Source organism: Gymnoscopelus braueri (genome assembly GCF_963280865.1).
Source record: "Gymnoscopelus braueri genome assembly, chromosome: 2".
Lineage (NCBI taxonomy): Eukaryota > Metazoa > Chordata > Actinopteri > Myctophiformes > Myctophidae > Gymnoscopelus > Gymnoscopelus braueri.
Window position 1 is genome coordinate 54,880,950 of NC_137604.1, and position 16,507 is coordinate 54,897,456.

At 41.5% G+C, this 16,507-nt stretch overlaps 1 protein-coding gene across 1 annotated transcript in view; it reads left to right on the forward strand.

Annotated features, from left to right (window-relative positions):
• col9a1a (collagen, type IX, alpha 1a) overlaps positions 1-14,805 on the forward strand; it is a 30,762-nt gene extending 15,957 nt beyond the window's left edge. The window contains exons 13-32 of the mRNA XM_080416403.1: positions 1,347-1,400; positions 1,535-1,588; positions 1,711-1,764; positions 2,329-2,382; positions 2,945-2,998; positions 3,219-3,272; positions 3,582-3,635; positions 3,754-3,798; positions 3,900-3,953; positions 5,764-5,817; positions 6,328-6,381; positions 9,007-9,078; positions 9,975-10,010; positions 10,121-10,165; positions 10,570-10,602; positions 11,108-11,254; positions 11,669-11,723; positions 12,317-12,505; positions 12,774-12,851; positions 13,876-14,805. Of these exons, the coding sequence (XP_080272529.1) occupies positions 1,347-1,400; positions 1,535-1,588; positions 1,711-1,764; positions 2,329-2,382; positions 2,945-2,998; positions 3,219-3,272; positions 3,582-3,635; positions 3,754-3,798; positions 3,900-3,953; positions 5,764-5,817; positions 6,328-6,381; positions 9,007-9,078; positions 9,975-10,010; positions 10,121-10,165; positions 10,570-10,602; positions 11,108-11,254; positions 11,669-11,723; positions 12,317-12,505; positions 12,774-12,851; positions 13,876-14,081 (1,446 nt within the window). The 3' untranslated portion in view covers positions 14,082-14,805. The remainder of the gene's footprint in view (positions 1-1,346; positions 1,401-1,534; positions 1,589-1,710; positions 1,765-2,328; positions 2,383-2,944; positions 2,999-3,218; positions 3,273-3,581; positions 3,636-3,753; positions 3,799-3,899; positions 3,954-5,763; positions 5,818-6,327; positions 6,382-9,006; positions 9,079-9,974; positions 10,011-10,120; positions 10,166-10,569; positions 10,603-11,107; positions 11,255-11,668; positions 11,724-12,316; positions 12,506-12,773; positions 12,852-13,875) is intronic.
• Positions 14,806-16,507: the final 1,702 nt, after the last annotated feature.

The following is a 16,507-nucleotide window of genomic DNA, read 5'->3' on the forward strand; positions in this document are numbered from 1 at the left end:
GAATACACTACATTTACAATGACTGCTGTATTTCGATACTAATCAGATTAAGACAATAATATGAATAAGACATTACCATGTAATGCTGGTTTCTGATTAGGGCATAATCAGAGCAAGCATAATACAATTAAGACTTTTAGTTTAATTATTTAAGGGCATTTTAGACGTGCACATCTAACAAAATATGTCTGTGGTGAGGCTACAACTGTCACCATGCATAGGATTTTGAGGATGAGGGATATCATGACGTTTATTAAATGGACGCAAACATGGCAGCGGGGATTTTTCAAAATGGTTGCTGACCAAATGAAGGAAGAAAACCCTCTTGTTCAAACGCACACATACGTGTGCATTTGAACACATCTGTGTGCATTTGAACAAATTGCCTAAAGTGTAGAGTCAATGAAGAGCAATCATGTTTTTGTTTCATTCTATATGAATCAAAACAAGATTTAACAGGGGTGAAGTAGCATCTTCAACCATTCTCCTTGCCTTATAAGCAAATTGGAGGCATAGAGGCATACTTGCATGTAAATGAGAATATGAATGGAATTGTTCAATAATAATCTTGATCAAAATATTATATTTTCTGGAATAAGGCCAATAGACAGATTATTGCAGTCCACACACTGTAAATTCAGTCAATAACAAAACATTTGGGGTTTATTTGCTCAATCGAATATTTCAATTGCAAGAGTGTGTGGATTTTCTTTGCATAATGTCTTGTAGGAGCAATAGTCATCTCATCGTCACCTTGCTAAACTAATGGCCTAAGTCGTTTTTTGAGGAAAATTATATTTTTGCCTAAGTCAGCTCCTCATGACACTGGCCACCTCTGGTAAAATCGCCCATCTCCTAATTGAAAAGGATCATGCTGTTCACTCCCCTTTTAGTATAATGGCCTAACTCCCTAGTGTGACTTAGGCCAAAATAGGCCTTTTTTTTGGCCTATGTCACATGGTTTTGTGACTTAGGCCAAATTATTTACTGATTTAGGCCATTTTTTAAAAATGTTTTGGCCTAAGTCAGATTTAATCCTATTTAAACCTATTTAAATCTCTTATGTATAACTGACAGGTAGTGTTATTTCTATTTAAATAGTCATAATTTGTTATAAACATTTTGGGTGAAATGATTAAAAAATATCATATAGTTTTGTTTTGGATCAGTTTCTTTTATTTTTCCTGAAAAACGTAAAAAAATTACATAGGCCATTAGTTTAGCAAGGCAACGTCATTCTCCTGTGCAACTGTCACCAAGATCACTCAGGTGTGTGAGGGACTTGCAGAATGAGAATATGCTGTGACAAATATTAACACACGTTTGGGTGGCGTTCTCTCTTTCAGGGCTATGAGGGTGAACAAGGAGAGCTGGGTGACTTGGGAGCACAAGGACTACCAGTAAAATATTTTATAATTTTTTCTCAACAGTGTTATAAATGCATTTTGTTTGTCTTTGTATACAATCTCAAACATGTTAACATGATAATCTGGTTCTGTCTCTCTCCTTCCTTCTATCTGCTGAGTGATTTTAGGGTCAAGGTGGGCCAAGGGGCATCACAGGGATAGTGGGATCCAAAGGTGATCGGGTAAACAAGTTTACAACCCTACTGTCTCTCACACACAATCTCTTGGCATACCGTGTCCTGTTTTGAACAAAGGCGGCTGTGTACGTTGAATCACTAATTTCACAAACTTCATATCCAAACAGGGACCTCGTGGGAAGTCTGGTGATCTGGGTGGTCAGGGAATCGTGGGTGGCCCAGTAAGTTGCTTGTGTGTTTTACTGCTGTTGTTGTGCCACTGTTGTTACCTCTGTCAAGCCCTCTCTGCTGCTTGTCGATGGACATCCCTTAAATCAGTGGTTCCCAAACGTTTTAGCCCAATACCGAAAAGAGAAATTAGACGTTTGCCCTGGGACCCAAACTACTGAAAATAGCAGATCTACAAGCTCACAACGCGTCGCTTCGCCACGCGTTGTCAGCGTAGATCTGCAATTTTCACTACTTCTTAACTTTTTTTAAAACTGTATTCATGGGAATTATTTGATGAAATACTTTTGAAAAATGTTAGAATTGTTAGAATTGATGAAGTGTTGCTTTGAATTGTTGTTTTTAATTGATGAACAGTTGTGATTTTGTTTTTGTTTAAACTTTTTTTTAAATATTTTGAAATAATATATTGTATATATCTTTTTTAAATGTAGGAATAAAAAAAAGGGGGATATTTGCTGCGCGACACATAAAAATTGGTCCACGACCCAAACATGGGTCCCGACCCAGTGTTTGGGAAACAGTACCCTAACTGGACTGTGGTCTTTCTTTTGTAGGGTGACCTGGGTCAGAGAGGAGTGGTAGGCGAGACCGGCCCAGGCGGAGCTCAAGTAAGTAAACGCCTCGGACATTAAGTCGAAAGATCCACACAAAACAATGCTAATGTATGTGTATAAGCATCGTATGCAATACTGTGCATTTAACGACGACTCAGACTAACATCTGAAAACTATAGCAATCATCCTCGCATAACCTTGTACTCACTTAACATTGTTCTGTCAATATGTCCTCTGAGTGTAATTGATTGTGTGCATGATTATTACATGTGTGCAGTATTTACTTATTTTCTGTGTATGTATGAGTTTTAATTGTTTAATTGTGTTTAATTGTTAGTGTTGAATGTGATAGAATCATGTCATACATCTTTGCTGTTCGGTGGAAAACCTTTTTCAAAACCGTTACTTTTCAGGAAATGGAACAACATCTTTCAGAAATAGTGAAAATAGCCGATTTACAAGCTTGCAGATCGGCTATTTTCAGTACTTTTGCTTGACACTCTTGTAAGATGACGTAAACGACAGCGAAATGCAATTTTCCACTCCGACAGCAGCAACGATATGATCATTGTTACTGTGGTGGTATTATTACATTTTGATGCTTGGTGATTTGCAGGGGCCTCGCGGTCCATCTGGAATCAGGGGCGTTCCAGGGCCCAAAGGAGAGCCTGTGAGTGACACAACACAATTGTTAGTGTTGAATGTGATAAAATACATACATTTACAACATCTGTCTGTCTGTCTGTCTGTCTGTCTGTCTGTCTGTCTAGCCATCCATGTACAGTAGCTACTGTACCTAAATGGCTGTTGAAATTGTTTTTCTTTTGGGGTAGTATTTGTCAATCAAACTCAGATTATGTGGATTTCCCTGTTCTTTCTCTCATAAACAGGGCCTTGCTGGTCCAGATGGCCGTGAGGGAATTCCTGGGTTGCCAGGATCCAAGGTATTGTTCAACTATTTTATTGACTTGGCTGTGAAGCAAGTAGATAAACGTATGGGTGCAGGTTGGTTGCCTAAAGATTTGAGAAGTGGGTTTGTGGGTGGAAGATTCCTGGTTTGAATCTCCAGACTGCAGAGTCTGTGCTGGGAAAAAACTGCTGCAGTGGGGCCCTTGAGCAAGGCACTTAAGCCCTAATTACTCCACTGATGCTACTCAGCAGAGCAGTGCAGTGCTAAGTTATGCTCAACACTCTTCCTTTGATAAATAAACAACTATAAACAACTCATGCTAATTGTTTCTATTATTATACAGAATGTTCCAGGGAAAAATGGAGCTCCAGGTGATGCCGGCCTCCAAGGACTTCCTGTATGTATTACCTCTGACTGCAATACATGTCTGACTTCAATACATCTCTGATTAAACCCCAACAGTGTCAAACTGAGCCTGCTGGACTTAACTGGCCTTAATGTGATTCTTTTTATAGGGTTTGCCAGGTTCTTTTGGACAAAAAGGCGTCGCTGGCGAGACGGTATGATGTTCATTTCTGCTAATAAAGTATGACATAGTATAAACTAAAATATAATAAATAGTACAACATGGATAATAATACTGTACGTTCATCTCCTCCAGGGTATTTCTGGGGACCCAGGTGTTGTTGGAGTGATGGGGTCTCCAGGGAAAACAGTAAGTATGGAGCAAGTTGAAACAACCTTCACGCTAGATGGGGCTTTCAGGTGGTGTAGAAATATAAGACCACAGTGGTTCCCAACCACCTCCTATTGGGGGGGGGCACCAAAGATCACAGGGGCCTTGTCTTGAGGCAATCTGTGAACCCATCGACAAAAAAAAGAAAGAAAAAAAAAACTTGTAATATCATTGTGGAGCACAATAACCTTGTTAAAAACGTTTCAAAAAGTTTAAATAATTACAGCCGATCTATGAAGTTGCGATGCAACATGTTGTGAGCTTGTAGTACCGGATATTTTTGCTACTGGAGGTTCGGGCCACTATGTGGCTGTACGTTGCACCGCCGATCCGACGGATATGCCCATATATGGATATCTCTGTATCTGTCAGTCCTTGTCCCTTTTACGCCCATATATGGAGATGCCTGATGACATCAGTATATGCCTATATATGGGCACGCCCCCTTCTTTTTGTGTTTGTGTTTGTGTGTGCTTTTTACCTCTTTTTCTCCCCAATTTAGTCGTTTTTGCCAATTGATTCCTCCCCACACACATTTGTGTGTTGTCACTGCTGTTGTATCCTACTGACTCACCTGCCAGTGAGGAGCCCACACCGGGAGGACGTAGAGCCCTTGTCCTACTCCTCCCACCCAACACTCCCTGCTGACAGGTGTCGCCCCCCCCCCCAGCTCGTAGGAATGCAGTGATATCACCCTTCCCGGCCGGCTTCCCTCCCCCGAACACGGGCCAATTGTGTTCGTATAGACGCTCGACAAAGCCGGATGCACCGCGATGGATTCGAACCATTTGCTGTAAAAATAAATAGGACTAAAATGGACAAAGTTACGCCCATAGACTCTACAGACCGTAAATGAAGCAATTTCAAATCCGCCATCTTTCTATATCACGTCATATCACGTCATATCCTATGCACATGGAAATGAATGCTATTGGTTGTGTAGCTTGTCAATCGAATCATCAGAAGGCCATGCGCCTCCTACAGCATACCCTACTTTATCATCAATTTGAAAATAAATGGGACCATAATTTACCAAAACGCATATCATGGTGATTGAAAGAAGACTTCATGGTGATTGAAAGAAGACTTAAAACTAGCGACCCGAAGCATATAGTATTTATAACAATGTTTATTAAGGTAATAAAATCAAGTCTAAAGTTCGGCAAAAACCCATCCGCTTGCATTGAGAGTTATTTAACAGCGTTAACAGCGAAACTACAGGCCATTCATATGAACTGTCACTTCCTATATAGACTCAATTTCAATGGCGGGTGCTGGGCGCTTGATTCGAACCCACAACCTCCGCGATGGTGGGCAGGCACTTTACCGCTGCCCCCTTTTGCCCATATTTGGAGCTGGCTGATTTGTTTGTGCTTGATGCCATGACTACACGTTGAGGTTAGACAACACACTCCATATTTTGGTGTAACTGCATTGGGAACTCGGACTCCTTCATAGTCATAGTGACATGAGCATGATGATGTGGTCCGCCCGGCCTGTCCTCCCGTTAGCCAATTTTAATATAGAATTCGATACGATTACTGTGTGTGTGTGTGTGTGTGTGTGTGTGTGTGTGTGTGTGTGTGTGTGTGTGTGTGTGTGTGTGTGTGTGTGTGTGTGTGTGTGTGTGTGTGTGTGTGTGTGTGTGTGTGTGTGTGTGCGCGCATGCGTAATGCTGGGACTAAAGTAACGACACCAAAGTGTCAAATTGATTTGGTTCTGTGACCGTTTCAACATTGTGCCATGTCCCATGGTCACAGACGTCAGGCAACATCTCTCTTGCTTACAGGGCGAACGTGGTGACCAGGGAGAAGTTGGACCTCCCGGACCAAGAGGTGGACCTGTGAGTATTTATTTTTTGCCTTTTATTGCACAGATCAGATTTGTTTTAAGGAACAGAAATAAGTATGTAATTTATGATAAGCTGCGACCAGCTCCTTTTTTTGCACTCAAAACCTTTGGACAACACAGACGGACAGACCTACCGACCTACCGACCAAAAGCTAAAAAATTATACACTATATCATGTTCATTCTATTTAGACATGAAAAATGTTGTGCTGTGCCTCTGTTCTAGCCCTACATAAAAATGTTATTGGTCAGTGGAGATCTCTGATCATCTGCCTATGCAAGACTATCGAAGATTCTAGTTTGCGTAACAGAGAGACAAATATGCAATTACATTAAAAGAATTACAAAAAAAAATGTCCGAACATGAACTAAACAGCAGGCTTAGTGTATAAGTGGGATCTTTCAAGTCATCAGGGTTATCCATGTCATTAGACATGATGACAAGCTAGCAGGCTCAGCTCTCCCGTTAGCCTGTTGCTGAGTTAACTGTTCCTTCTTTTTAGGGGGAGCGAGGAGGGAGGGGCAATGATGGCCCTGCGGGAGGACAAGGACCCAGGGTAAGTCATGAGAAGAATGAAGATATTGTGAAGAGGTGTCAAATGATTCACTAATTAGTAATTAGTCATACGGTATCTTGATTATCCCAGTGACAATTACCCTCTCATCTATCACCACTCTCCCCTCAACATCGAAGCTATGGAGACACTAGACATGGGTAGACCAGATATATTGATAAATGTTGCAGCATAAATATCTGTAATTTATCCCAGCCATAACCACTAGACTACTGACCATATGAACTGACCCAGGAAGCGTTATAGAGGTTGATGGTAATGCTTGAAATGAATGATGGCCTAAACTGCAAACTGAAGACATGGAAGAAAACATATTCTGAGATGTTTCATGGTGCAGAGATGATGTGCATGCATGGTGTCTGCAACAATACTAGGTATGACAGAATTAACAAGTAATTAAGTTTTAACCTCCTTAGAAGAGCCAATGGTTGAGTGGAGTCCGCTCCATCAGAACAGTTGAAAGTGTCTGTTAAGTGATCAATTACAGAAATGAATGCTAAATGGTCTGCCAAATGCTTTCCTGTGATTGTCTAAACTCTCTGGTGCTGATGTTGTTGTACTGTCTGGCTGAAGCCACCCATTTGGTTCTCCGAGGAGGTTAATATAAATGGTAAGAATTAAGCAATGTGCTGTACTCCGAGCCTTGTGCTACTCTACATCTGAGAAAAACTGCTACTATCTGTGCTTTGGTACCTTGATATTATGATAATGAACAAGACAAGAAAACCTTCATCTTGGACACACCAGGTCATAGTATTGGGAATAAAACAATGAGAGCATATCTAAGGCGACCAGGTAAGAGATGTAACCTTGATGAGGCCTTGATGAACTTGACTCTTAAAGGACGACTTCTCCCATTTTCAATCTTTCTTCATATAATTGGTCCTCACTAATGCTCATGATAATATGTCACCATTTTTGTCTACTCACTCTGTGTCTCAGAGGAGGGCTGTGGACAGTTCAGAAACCTGCCTACCAGTGACATCATCGATGGGAAACAGAAACTGCAGGCTTTTTATCCGTGAAAAGTTAGCATGCTATAATGGAAGCCATTGTTCTCACGTTAATAAAAATAAAAATAAAAAACTTTTAAATCTTGTTTTCTGAAGTGTACACAGCTCTCCTATATGAGACTCAGACCGAGTAGAATTCTTCTTTTTAATTATTCCATAAGCATTAGTGAGGACCAATTATATGAAGATGAAGAAGCAAAAATAGCAGATCTACAAGCTCACAATGTGTCTCATCACGAAGCATTGTGAGTTTGTAGATCGGCTATTTTGCTGCTTTTGTGTGACACTCCAGGATGATGAAGTAGGGCATTAATTTGCAGGAAAAAACTAAAGGTTGAAATATGGAGAAGATACAAAGCCTTGACAGCAAGATGATGAAAAAGGACACGGTTGTTGGACTGTATGGATTTGTTGGACTGTATGGACTTCCCATGCAACCTGCTACATTCTAATAAACCCCCTGAGAAAATAACAATATGATTTTGATATTAGCATAATGGGAAAGGAAATCTAGGCAGATATCAAGAAAGGAAAGAAAATAATCTGAGGATATGAAATTATTTTGGGTCATGCTGAACTGAATTGAAGTGCAACCAAAGATGTTGTAGATATGGAAAATGTCATTAATTTCCCTCTGGTGATCACTTCTCAAGTCCATGGAGCAAAAAGAAATTAGGCCAAACTAAGCTATTTCACCCAATTCCAACCTGATTTGTATTACTGCTTCTTAGCCCCGTTAAACTGTTGAACTAGAACTAGAAATCCATTCCCTGTGACATAAAGCAAGTGATCATCAGCATACAAATAATATCTATCATCCTGTGCATTATTATTCAATCAACACGGGGAACACTGACCAGGATGAAACTCATATCTTGCTTGAACATCTGCTGCAGGGAAATGGAGCCATGTGCTGGTCTATATTAAAAGTGTCAGGTCTTTCTAAACCTTTGGCCCTCTTGTTAATGCAGTAATCCACTTGTAAGAAGGGGGGTATGAATGGACTCTTGTTACAAAGGCCCAGGGGGACCAGGAGTATTTCTTCAGTTAAAGGGGATTCAGGGCAGGGAGAAAAAAAAAGTCTGAGAAATCCTGAAAGAGACCTCTGTTCCCTAGGAATGCTTGAGATCGGTTTGCCCACAGGATGCCACAATCAGTACCCCCACACTTACACACACACACACACACACACACACACACACACACACACACACACACACACACACACACACACACACACACACACACACACACACACACACACACACACACACACACACACACACACACACACACACAGCAGTCTGTCCCCAATACTTCTGCTGCTTCACCATTCAGACAAGGCTTTTTTCATTCTGGAAATATGGTTGGATGGCTCAATGTCATGGTGGGAGCATATAGCTTCTCACAGGTGACCCAGTGTTTTGATTATTTGTGTGTGTGTGTGTGTGTGTGTGTGTGTGTGTGTGTGTGTGTGTGTGTGTGTGTGTGTGTGTGTGTGTGTGTGTGTGTGTGTGTGTGTGTGTGTGTGTGTGTGTGTGTGTGTCTGTGTGTCTGTGTGTGTGTGTGTGTGTGTGTTTGTTCGTTCATACAGGGAGGTATAGGAGCTCTTGGTCTTCCAGGTCTCCCAGGACCAGCTGGTTTGTTTGGTCAGCAGGGTGACAGGGTAAGAGCAACTAAAGTGACAGTACCACACAATGACCATACTAGATAAATTGGCATAGCTCAAAAATTAAGCTGATGAGTGTCATTCATAAAAGCATTTTGTGCATATGAATGTGTCCCAGCCAAAGTTGTTGTTATTAAAGTGTATTTATTTTATGTGACATTAAGCAGTACATTTTTTTCAAAAAAGGTTCAGGAAACTTTACGTTAATACCGAAGTTGATGATTTATAAATGATTTTATAGCATTTTCAATGTTTTTTTAAAAACATATTAAGTCAAGGATTAACCACTTAAACCCTATGGTCTAGAGCAGGGGTTTTCAAGGTTTTTTAGGCCAGGGACCCCTTAGCTGAGAGAGAGTTGAAGCAGGGACCCCCCACTACATATTGTATGTGTTGCAACTGTGTTTCAGATTAAACATTCATCAACATCAACACACGCTGCAAGGTGTTGTGAGCTTGTAGATCTGCTATTTTTGGCTAAGGTTCTCCTCAGAATAGGGATGCTACGGTTCAATCCTATCACGCAAAGATTTGGCGGCCCCCCTGTAGTAACTCTGAGGACCCCCAAGGGGTCCCGGACCCCCTGTTGAAGACCCCTGGTCTAGAGAACTGGACTTGAGTTACGACTGTACTTTGACCGCTTTCTTCCGTCTACACCAAAAATAGCCGATCTACAAGCTCTCAACGTGTCGCGTGAACGTTGTGAACGTTGTGAACTTGTAGATCAGCGATTTTTGGCAAATGTCCCCCCCCCCAGAATAGACATGCTGGGGTTCAAGGGGTTAAGTAGAAGGTTATTCACTGAAATGAGGTCAAATTAGTGAATTCTGTCAACATACATCAAAGAAGTCACAATGCCAGGTTATGCCAAGTTATCTGTTCTCTTTTTGCAGGGTGGTGTCGGTCTAGATGGTCCCGTGGGAGAACAAGTATGTTTTACAAGATGCAATATTACATCTGATTAAAATCTTCTCTATAGGCTTTCAGAATTTCATTTTGGACTCGGGCCAAAGATGTGACATGTTCTCCTGTGTTTCAGGGCGACGCAGGTGCTGAGGGCACGGCAGGAGAGAGAGGAGAGTTGGTGAGTGATCAGCCACCAAAATATGTGCTACATCCTTCTTTTTTGAAGCTGCAAAATCTTACCGATTCTTTCTGTGTTTTAGCATTGTCATATGACCAAATATTGTTATTTTAAAACATTTTATGGGTAGTTTTTTGTTGTTGCTTTATTTAGATTTGGCTAGTAGAGAGACAGGAAACTGAGGGCAGAGAGGGGGATATAACCCCATATAAACAAGCTTTTCAACTAAAACTATAATCTTAATTTTCCCTAATCTACTATGTATGCTTTAAATCATGGTAGCAGATCTATTTTACATACTGTATAGCTGTACACCGAGGGTGGATCACACTGACTGTGTGCTTGGCTCACTTGAACTGACTGAATTTGTTATCATGCTATGTGTCTTGTCTATTCCTTTCCAGGGTGATGAGGGTGAACCAGGAGAAAAAGGATCGGTATGTTCAGCACAAAATAGCCGTATATCCATGAAGCACCATTTGACTAGTTACTACTGTAGTAGTGTGCACTTAAATGTCTTTTAGCCTTGCCTCTCCATGTGCATTCTAATAATGCATCATGTGTTATAACTATGTTCCGATCAAACATGCATACTAAGGCAATATACTGGTTATTACTGAAAAACGCTCACGTAAACACTGTTATCTGATTTTCAAAATCTGGTTTCGGTCGTATTCAAGAGTATTTATCTTATTAAGACACCTGTTTTTTGCACAATCTTTCAATTTACGCCTGGTCAAGATTTCTTCTGGACTTCTTAGTGGCAAATGTCTCTATCTATTCATGTCTGAAAACATATAAACCAGGGTTATTGCCATAATAATCACGCCAATTCTATGCATGTAAATGCTTCAATCAAATCATTGCAACAATAACCTGATTATTGCCAGTATAATGGTGGCATTGGGTGTGAGTAAACACACTCACACTGTGTTGTTTCAGACAGGCCCACCAGGAGAGACAGGAAACAAAGGACCAGAGGGAGGCAGAGGCCAAGAAGGGAAAGAGGGCAAGGAAGGATTGCCTGGACCACGAGGCATGCAGGGAGACAGGGGGCTAACAGGGGTGCGAGGACCACAGGGGCCGGCGGTAAGGCACACTGCAATAAAAAATTAACTCTCCAATACATCAGTGGTTTCCAAACTGGGGGTCCCCAAATGATTTTAGGGGGTCCCCGGATGATTAGCTTAATGTGCAACATTGTTTTCTCACTCAGATCTACAAGTTCAAAGCGCATCGCTTCGCACCGCTTTTCAAGCTTGCAGATCTGTTACTTTTGATGTTGTAGTATGATCAAGTAGGGCATTCATTTGCGAAAAAAACGCAACCACAACCACTCAAAAAAAGACCATACATATCCTTAAGCTATGAGAAGCTACTGCTAGAAAAGCCATGCCGTATAGAAAAACCTGGTCTATATACTGTAAATGCCTGCACCAGAGGCTTATGTTGATGCTGTGAACAATGTGGTTTCTCTGTACTTACCAATTCTTGTTCTAACAGGGCAAGACACCAACAGATACGCACGTCAAACAAGTTTGCATGAGGGTAATGCAAGGTAAGTGTCAGTCATCTTCATATTTTGTACTTTTTTGGGGGCGCTTGGGTGGCACAGTGGTCCCTGCCCACCACCACGGAGGTCGTGGGTTCGAATCCACCGTGGTGTATCCGGCTTTGTCGAGCGTCTACACACGAACACAATTGGCCCGTGTTCAGGGGAGGGAAGCCGGGCGGGGAGGGTGATATTGGTCATTGCGCGTACTTCCACGGGCTGCCCCTGTCCATTGGGGAGTGTTTGGCGGGCGGAGTAGGACAAAGAGGCTCTACATCCTCCTGGTGGGGGCTCCTCACTGGTAGGTGAGCCAGTAGGATGCGACAGCAGTGACAACACAGAAATGTGTGTTGGGAGGAATTAATTGGCATAACAACTAAATTGGGGAGAAAAGGGTAAAAAATTATTGGCTACTCTAAATAAAGAAATAATAATTTTAAAGAAAATTGTACTTTTTGCTCTGTGTACTGTAAGTCACCCTGGATAAGGCATTTATCGAGTAGAGATGTTACTGCTGAACTCACTGAGATTGTGGATTAATGTGTCTGCGAAATGCCTAAAATGTAAGCGGAAACAATGCGTTGCTGTCTGTGTCACAGAGCAGCTGGCCCAGCTAGCAGCCAGCCTGAGCAGGCCTGAAGAAGGCATGTCTGGCCTACCAGGTCCACCGGGTCCGCCCGGACCTCCGGGCCCTGCTGGAGACAATGGTTTCCCCGGACATACCGGAACAAGAGGACTGCCCGGTCTCAAGGGACCACCAGGGCTGCTGGGTCGCAAAGGACCCAAAGGTGAGATTATTATAGGATTCAGATGCAGAATCAGATCTTTTCACATGTCCTCAGGAACTGTACATCGTTTCCAAATGAAAATCTACAAGCTCACAACGTGTTGCAACGTGAGCTTGTAGACTGGAAAAAAGGAACAGATCAAGTATAGAGACTAGAGATCAAGTATAGAGGTCAATTAAGTATAGGTTTTAAGTGGTTAAGTATCTGAGGTGTGACAAATGATTCTGGATAGTAACACCTTTCCAATCATATTTTTCTTTGTTCACAGGTGACACTGGTGACAGAGGTGACAGAGGGCCCACAGCAAGAGGGTCCAAGGGAGAACCTGGCGCACCTGGTCTACCAGGTAAATACAGCATATACTTCCAGGCAGAACCCTGCACATCTGATGTTAGATGATGTGATATTTATGCCTCATCAAGGCCAAGATACAAGACAACAAGGCCAGTTCAGACAAACATAGTGCAAATATTCATAGTTTATATTCATCCAACATAGAGCTCATCAACTTGTTCACACACACTGTTCACACTTGGAACTATCTAGGTAGGCCACCCGCCAGGCTGGGTGGCCTACCTGTGTAAGTCGCGGGTTGTAGCTGTCAGGAGTCAGGACCCGAGGAAGCTGTGGGGGAAATAGAATTTCTATGACATACGGTTAACTTTTTTGCATTTGTGGGCAGAAGTGAAAAGCAGTTTTAGAGGTGCACTCTATAGACCTCATAGTCTATAGTGCCTCAACATGCAATTCCAATTCGTGGTTGATTGGATGGTGAGCTCATGATATACGGCAATAGGCCTTTCCCACAAATGTTGTATGCTAATTACAGGCATACAGTATGGAATCTAAAAAAGCAGTTTGACGTTGATTGTCATATGACTCCTGAGATCATGTGTACCTAATTTGGGGTGCTCCCTATGGGTGTAAGTGAAATGACTTTTGGCTCTGCATTGTTTTAGGGGCTCCTCAATATGTGCTTCAAAGTTGGGGTCAAAACAGGCAATGCATTCACGATTTTTGTCATCTCTTAGTAAAAATTGTTATTATAGCCAAAGTATGGAATATAAAAAATCTATTTGATACATGTTTAGTACATATAACTCCAGAGATAATGTGTTATGATTTGTGTGAGTTTTACACAACATCTGCAGGAGTAGTAGCATAAAGTGTTTTGAAGAAACAGTGTAAAACAGACCCCCATTTAATGGCATTTCCATCTCTGGGACCTCAATTTATATTGTAAAATCGAGGTTTCCACCCAAGAGCGACGACATGGTGTTCCTCATGTGCACGTATAAGCAAAATATTCCATGGACAATGTACAATTTTTACTGTTATGAATCTAACAGGACCTATCTTTTTTTCCCCAGGTGATCATGGCAGAGCAGCCTATGGCACAGACGGCCGTGAAGGACTGAGGGGACCGCGCGGCGTCCCCGGTGTTCCTGGCGTTCCTGGGCCTCCCGGGTCTCAAGGACTTAACGGCTATTGTGAATCGTCACAGTGCATCCTTCCCATGGTGGCGTCGCCGGTGTCTGCCAAGGATTCTGGGATGAAGGGCCCCAATGAGATGTGAAGTGGGCCTATGATGGACCCCTGAACTTGAAGGGGAGGGGGGGGAGGAGGAGGCAACTGAGAGACTAATGGAGAAAATATCACTCCAGAGAAGATTTGTCCATTGTGTTTTGTCACTTGATTTGTCTGTTTTTTGTTTTCATTCATTTGGAACATAATACTAATTTCTATCAATGCCATTTCTGTGGCTGTTGTTCGACCCCCTATAAAGAAACGTAAATGTGGACAAACCATAACAGTGCTCCGCTGAATGACAAATGGTTTTATTTTTACCTCAACGTTATCATCTGTGTAAAATAATAAATAATCAGCTCTTCTTGTTTTTGAGAAAATGGGTACTCTAATCTATGTTAACAATACAACCTACCCGTCCCCCCCCTTTACAGTGAAGAAAAATGCAACAATGTGGCTAAAACATGTGCTGTATGTGTGTTTATGTAAATGTGTCAATATGAAATTCATATGCAAATTATACTGCTGGATAACTTACAATTGTTTGTGAGTATCTTTGCTTATCCACTCAACAACCCCTGTGCTTCTTCCTCTCAGTGTAGGTAGGATATTTTGAATTCTTTGTCATGCTGACGGTGTTTTTTTTTGTGATTGGAGGGCAGCATTGTTTGAAAACCTATCTAGCAGTTTTATATGACATTTTTATTTATTATATCAAGGTCCGACGTGGTATCAAGTTGTACAAAAGAGGAAATAAACACATTTTGATAACCGTTTGCATGTTTTGTATAGAATAATCAAAAGAAGCAACTCATTTTAAATTCCTTTCTATTGAGGCTCAGGAGAGCATTCAACAATGTAATTACACATTCCCCCCATTTTCTTTTCAGAAGACAGCCACGCTCCAGTAATTCTGGAGGAGGAAGATAAATTGTGTAAAAAGTGTGTTTTGAAGAAAGCACAGGCCGAAATGGGTGGGGCCTATATGGGGAGTTGCATGATCCAAGGAAATGCAATCCATGGGAAAACATTTTTGATTGTATGACCCACGGTTCAACAGTTTGTGACTGACACCGGGATACTGACCAGGATACTGACACCAGGACCAGTCCTGACATGATACTGACCATTATACTGACATGATATTGACCATGATACTGACCACTATACTGACATGATATTGACCATGATACTGACCATGATACCGATTACCGACCATTATACTGACATGATACTGACATGATTCTGAGATGCTACTGACATGATACCATTGACCATGATACTGTTGACCATGATACTGACCATTATACTGACCATGATACTGACCATGATACTGACATGATACTGACCATGTACTGACCACGATACTGACCATGATACTGACATAATATTGACATGCTACTGACCATGATACTGACATGATATTGACCATGATACTGACCACTATACTGACATGATATTGACCATGATACTGACCATGATACCGATTACCGACCATTATACTGACATGATACTGACATGATTCTGAGATGCTACTGACATGATACCATTGACCATGATACTGTTGACCATGATACTGACCATTATACTGACCATGATACTGACATGATACTGACCATGATACTGACATGATACTGACCATGTACTGACCACGATACTGACCATGATACTGACATAATATTGACATGCTACTGACCATGATACTGACATGATATTGACCATGATACTGACCACTATACTGACATGATATTGACCATGATACTGACCATGATACCGATTACCGACCATTATACTGACATGATACTGACATGATTCTGAGATGCTACTGACATGATACCATTGACCATGATACTGTTGACCATGATACTGACCATTATACTGACCATGATACTGACATGATACTGACCATGATACTGACATGATACTGACCATGTACTGACCACGATACTGACCATGATACTGACATAATATTGGCATGCTACTGACCATGATACTGACATGCTTCTGACCATGATACTGACATAATATTGACATGCTACTGACATGATACTGACCATGTACTGTATGAAAAAGGTAGTGCACGCACATCCGTGGCCCAGGTGCAAGACAAACAAAGTATCATAAAAAAATAAAATACCGCAACTGACCATGTACTGACCATGATACTGACATAATATTGACATGCTACTGGCATGATACTGACCATGATACTGGCATGATACTGACCATGATACTGACACAATATTGACATGCTTCTGACCATGATACTGACATGATCTGAGAAGAAGTCTGACTAGCTCAATGGCAAAACAGGTAAACCAGAACCCCCATGCCATGTACATAAAGGACGACTTCTCCCATTTTCAACCTATCTTCATATAATTGGTCCTCAATAATGCTAAAATGGTACCATCTTCTTCTACTCGGTCTGTGTCTCAGAGGGGGGATGTGTACACTTCAATTGTGTTTGTGTAG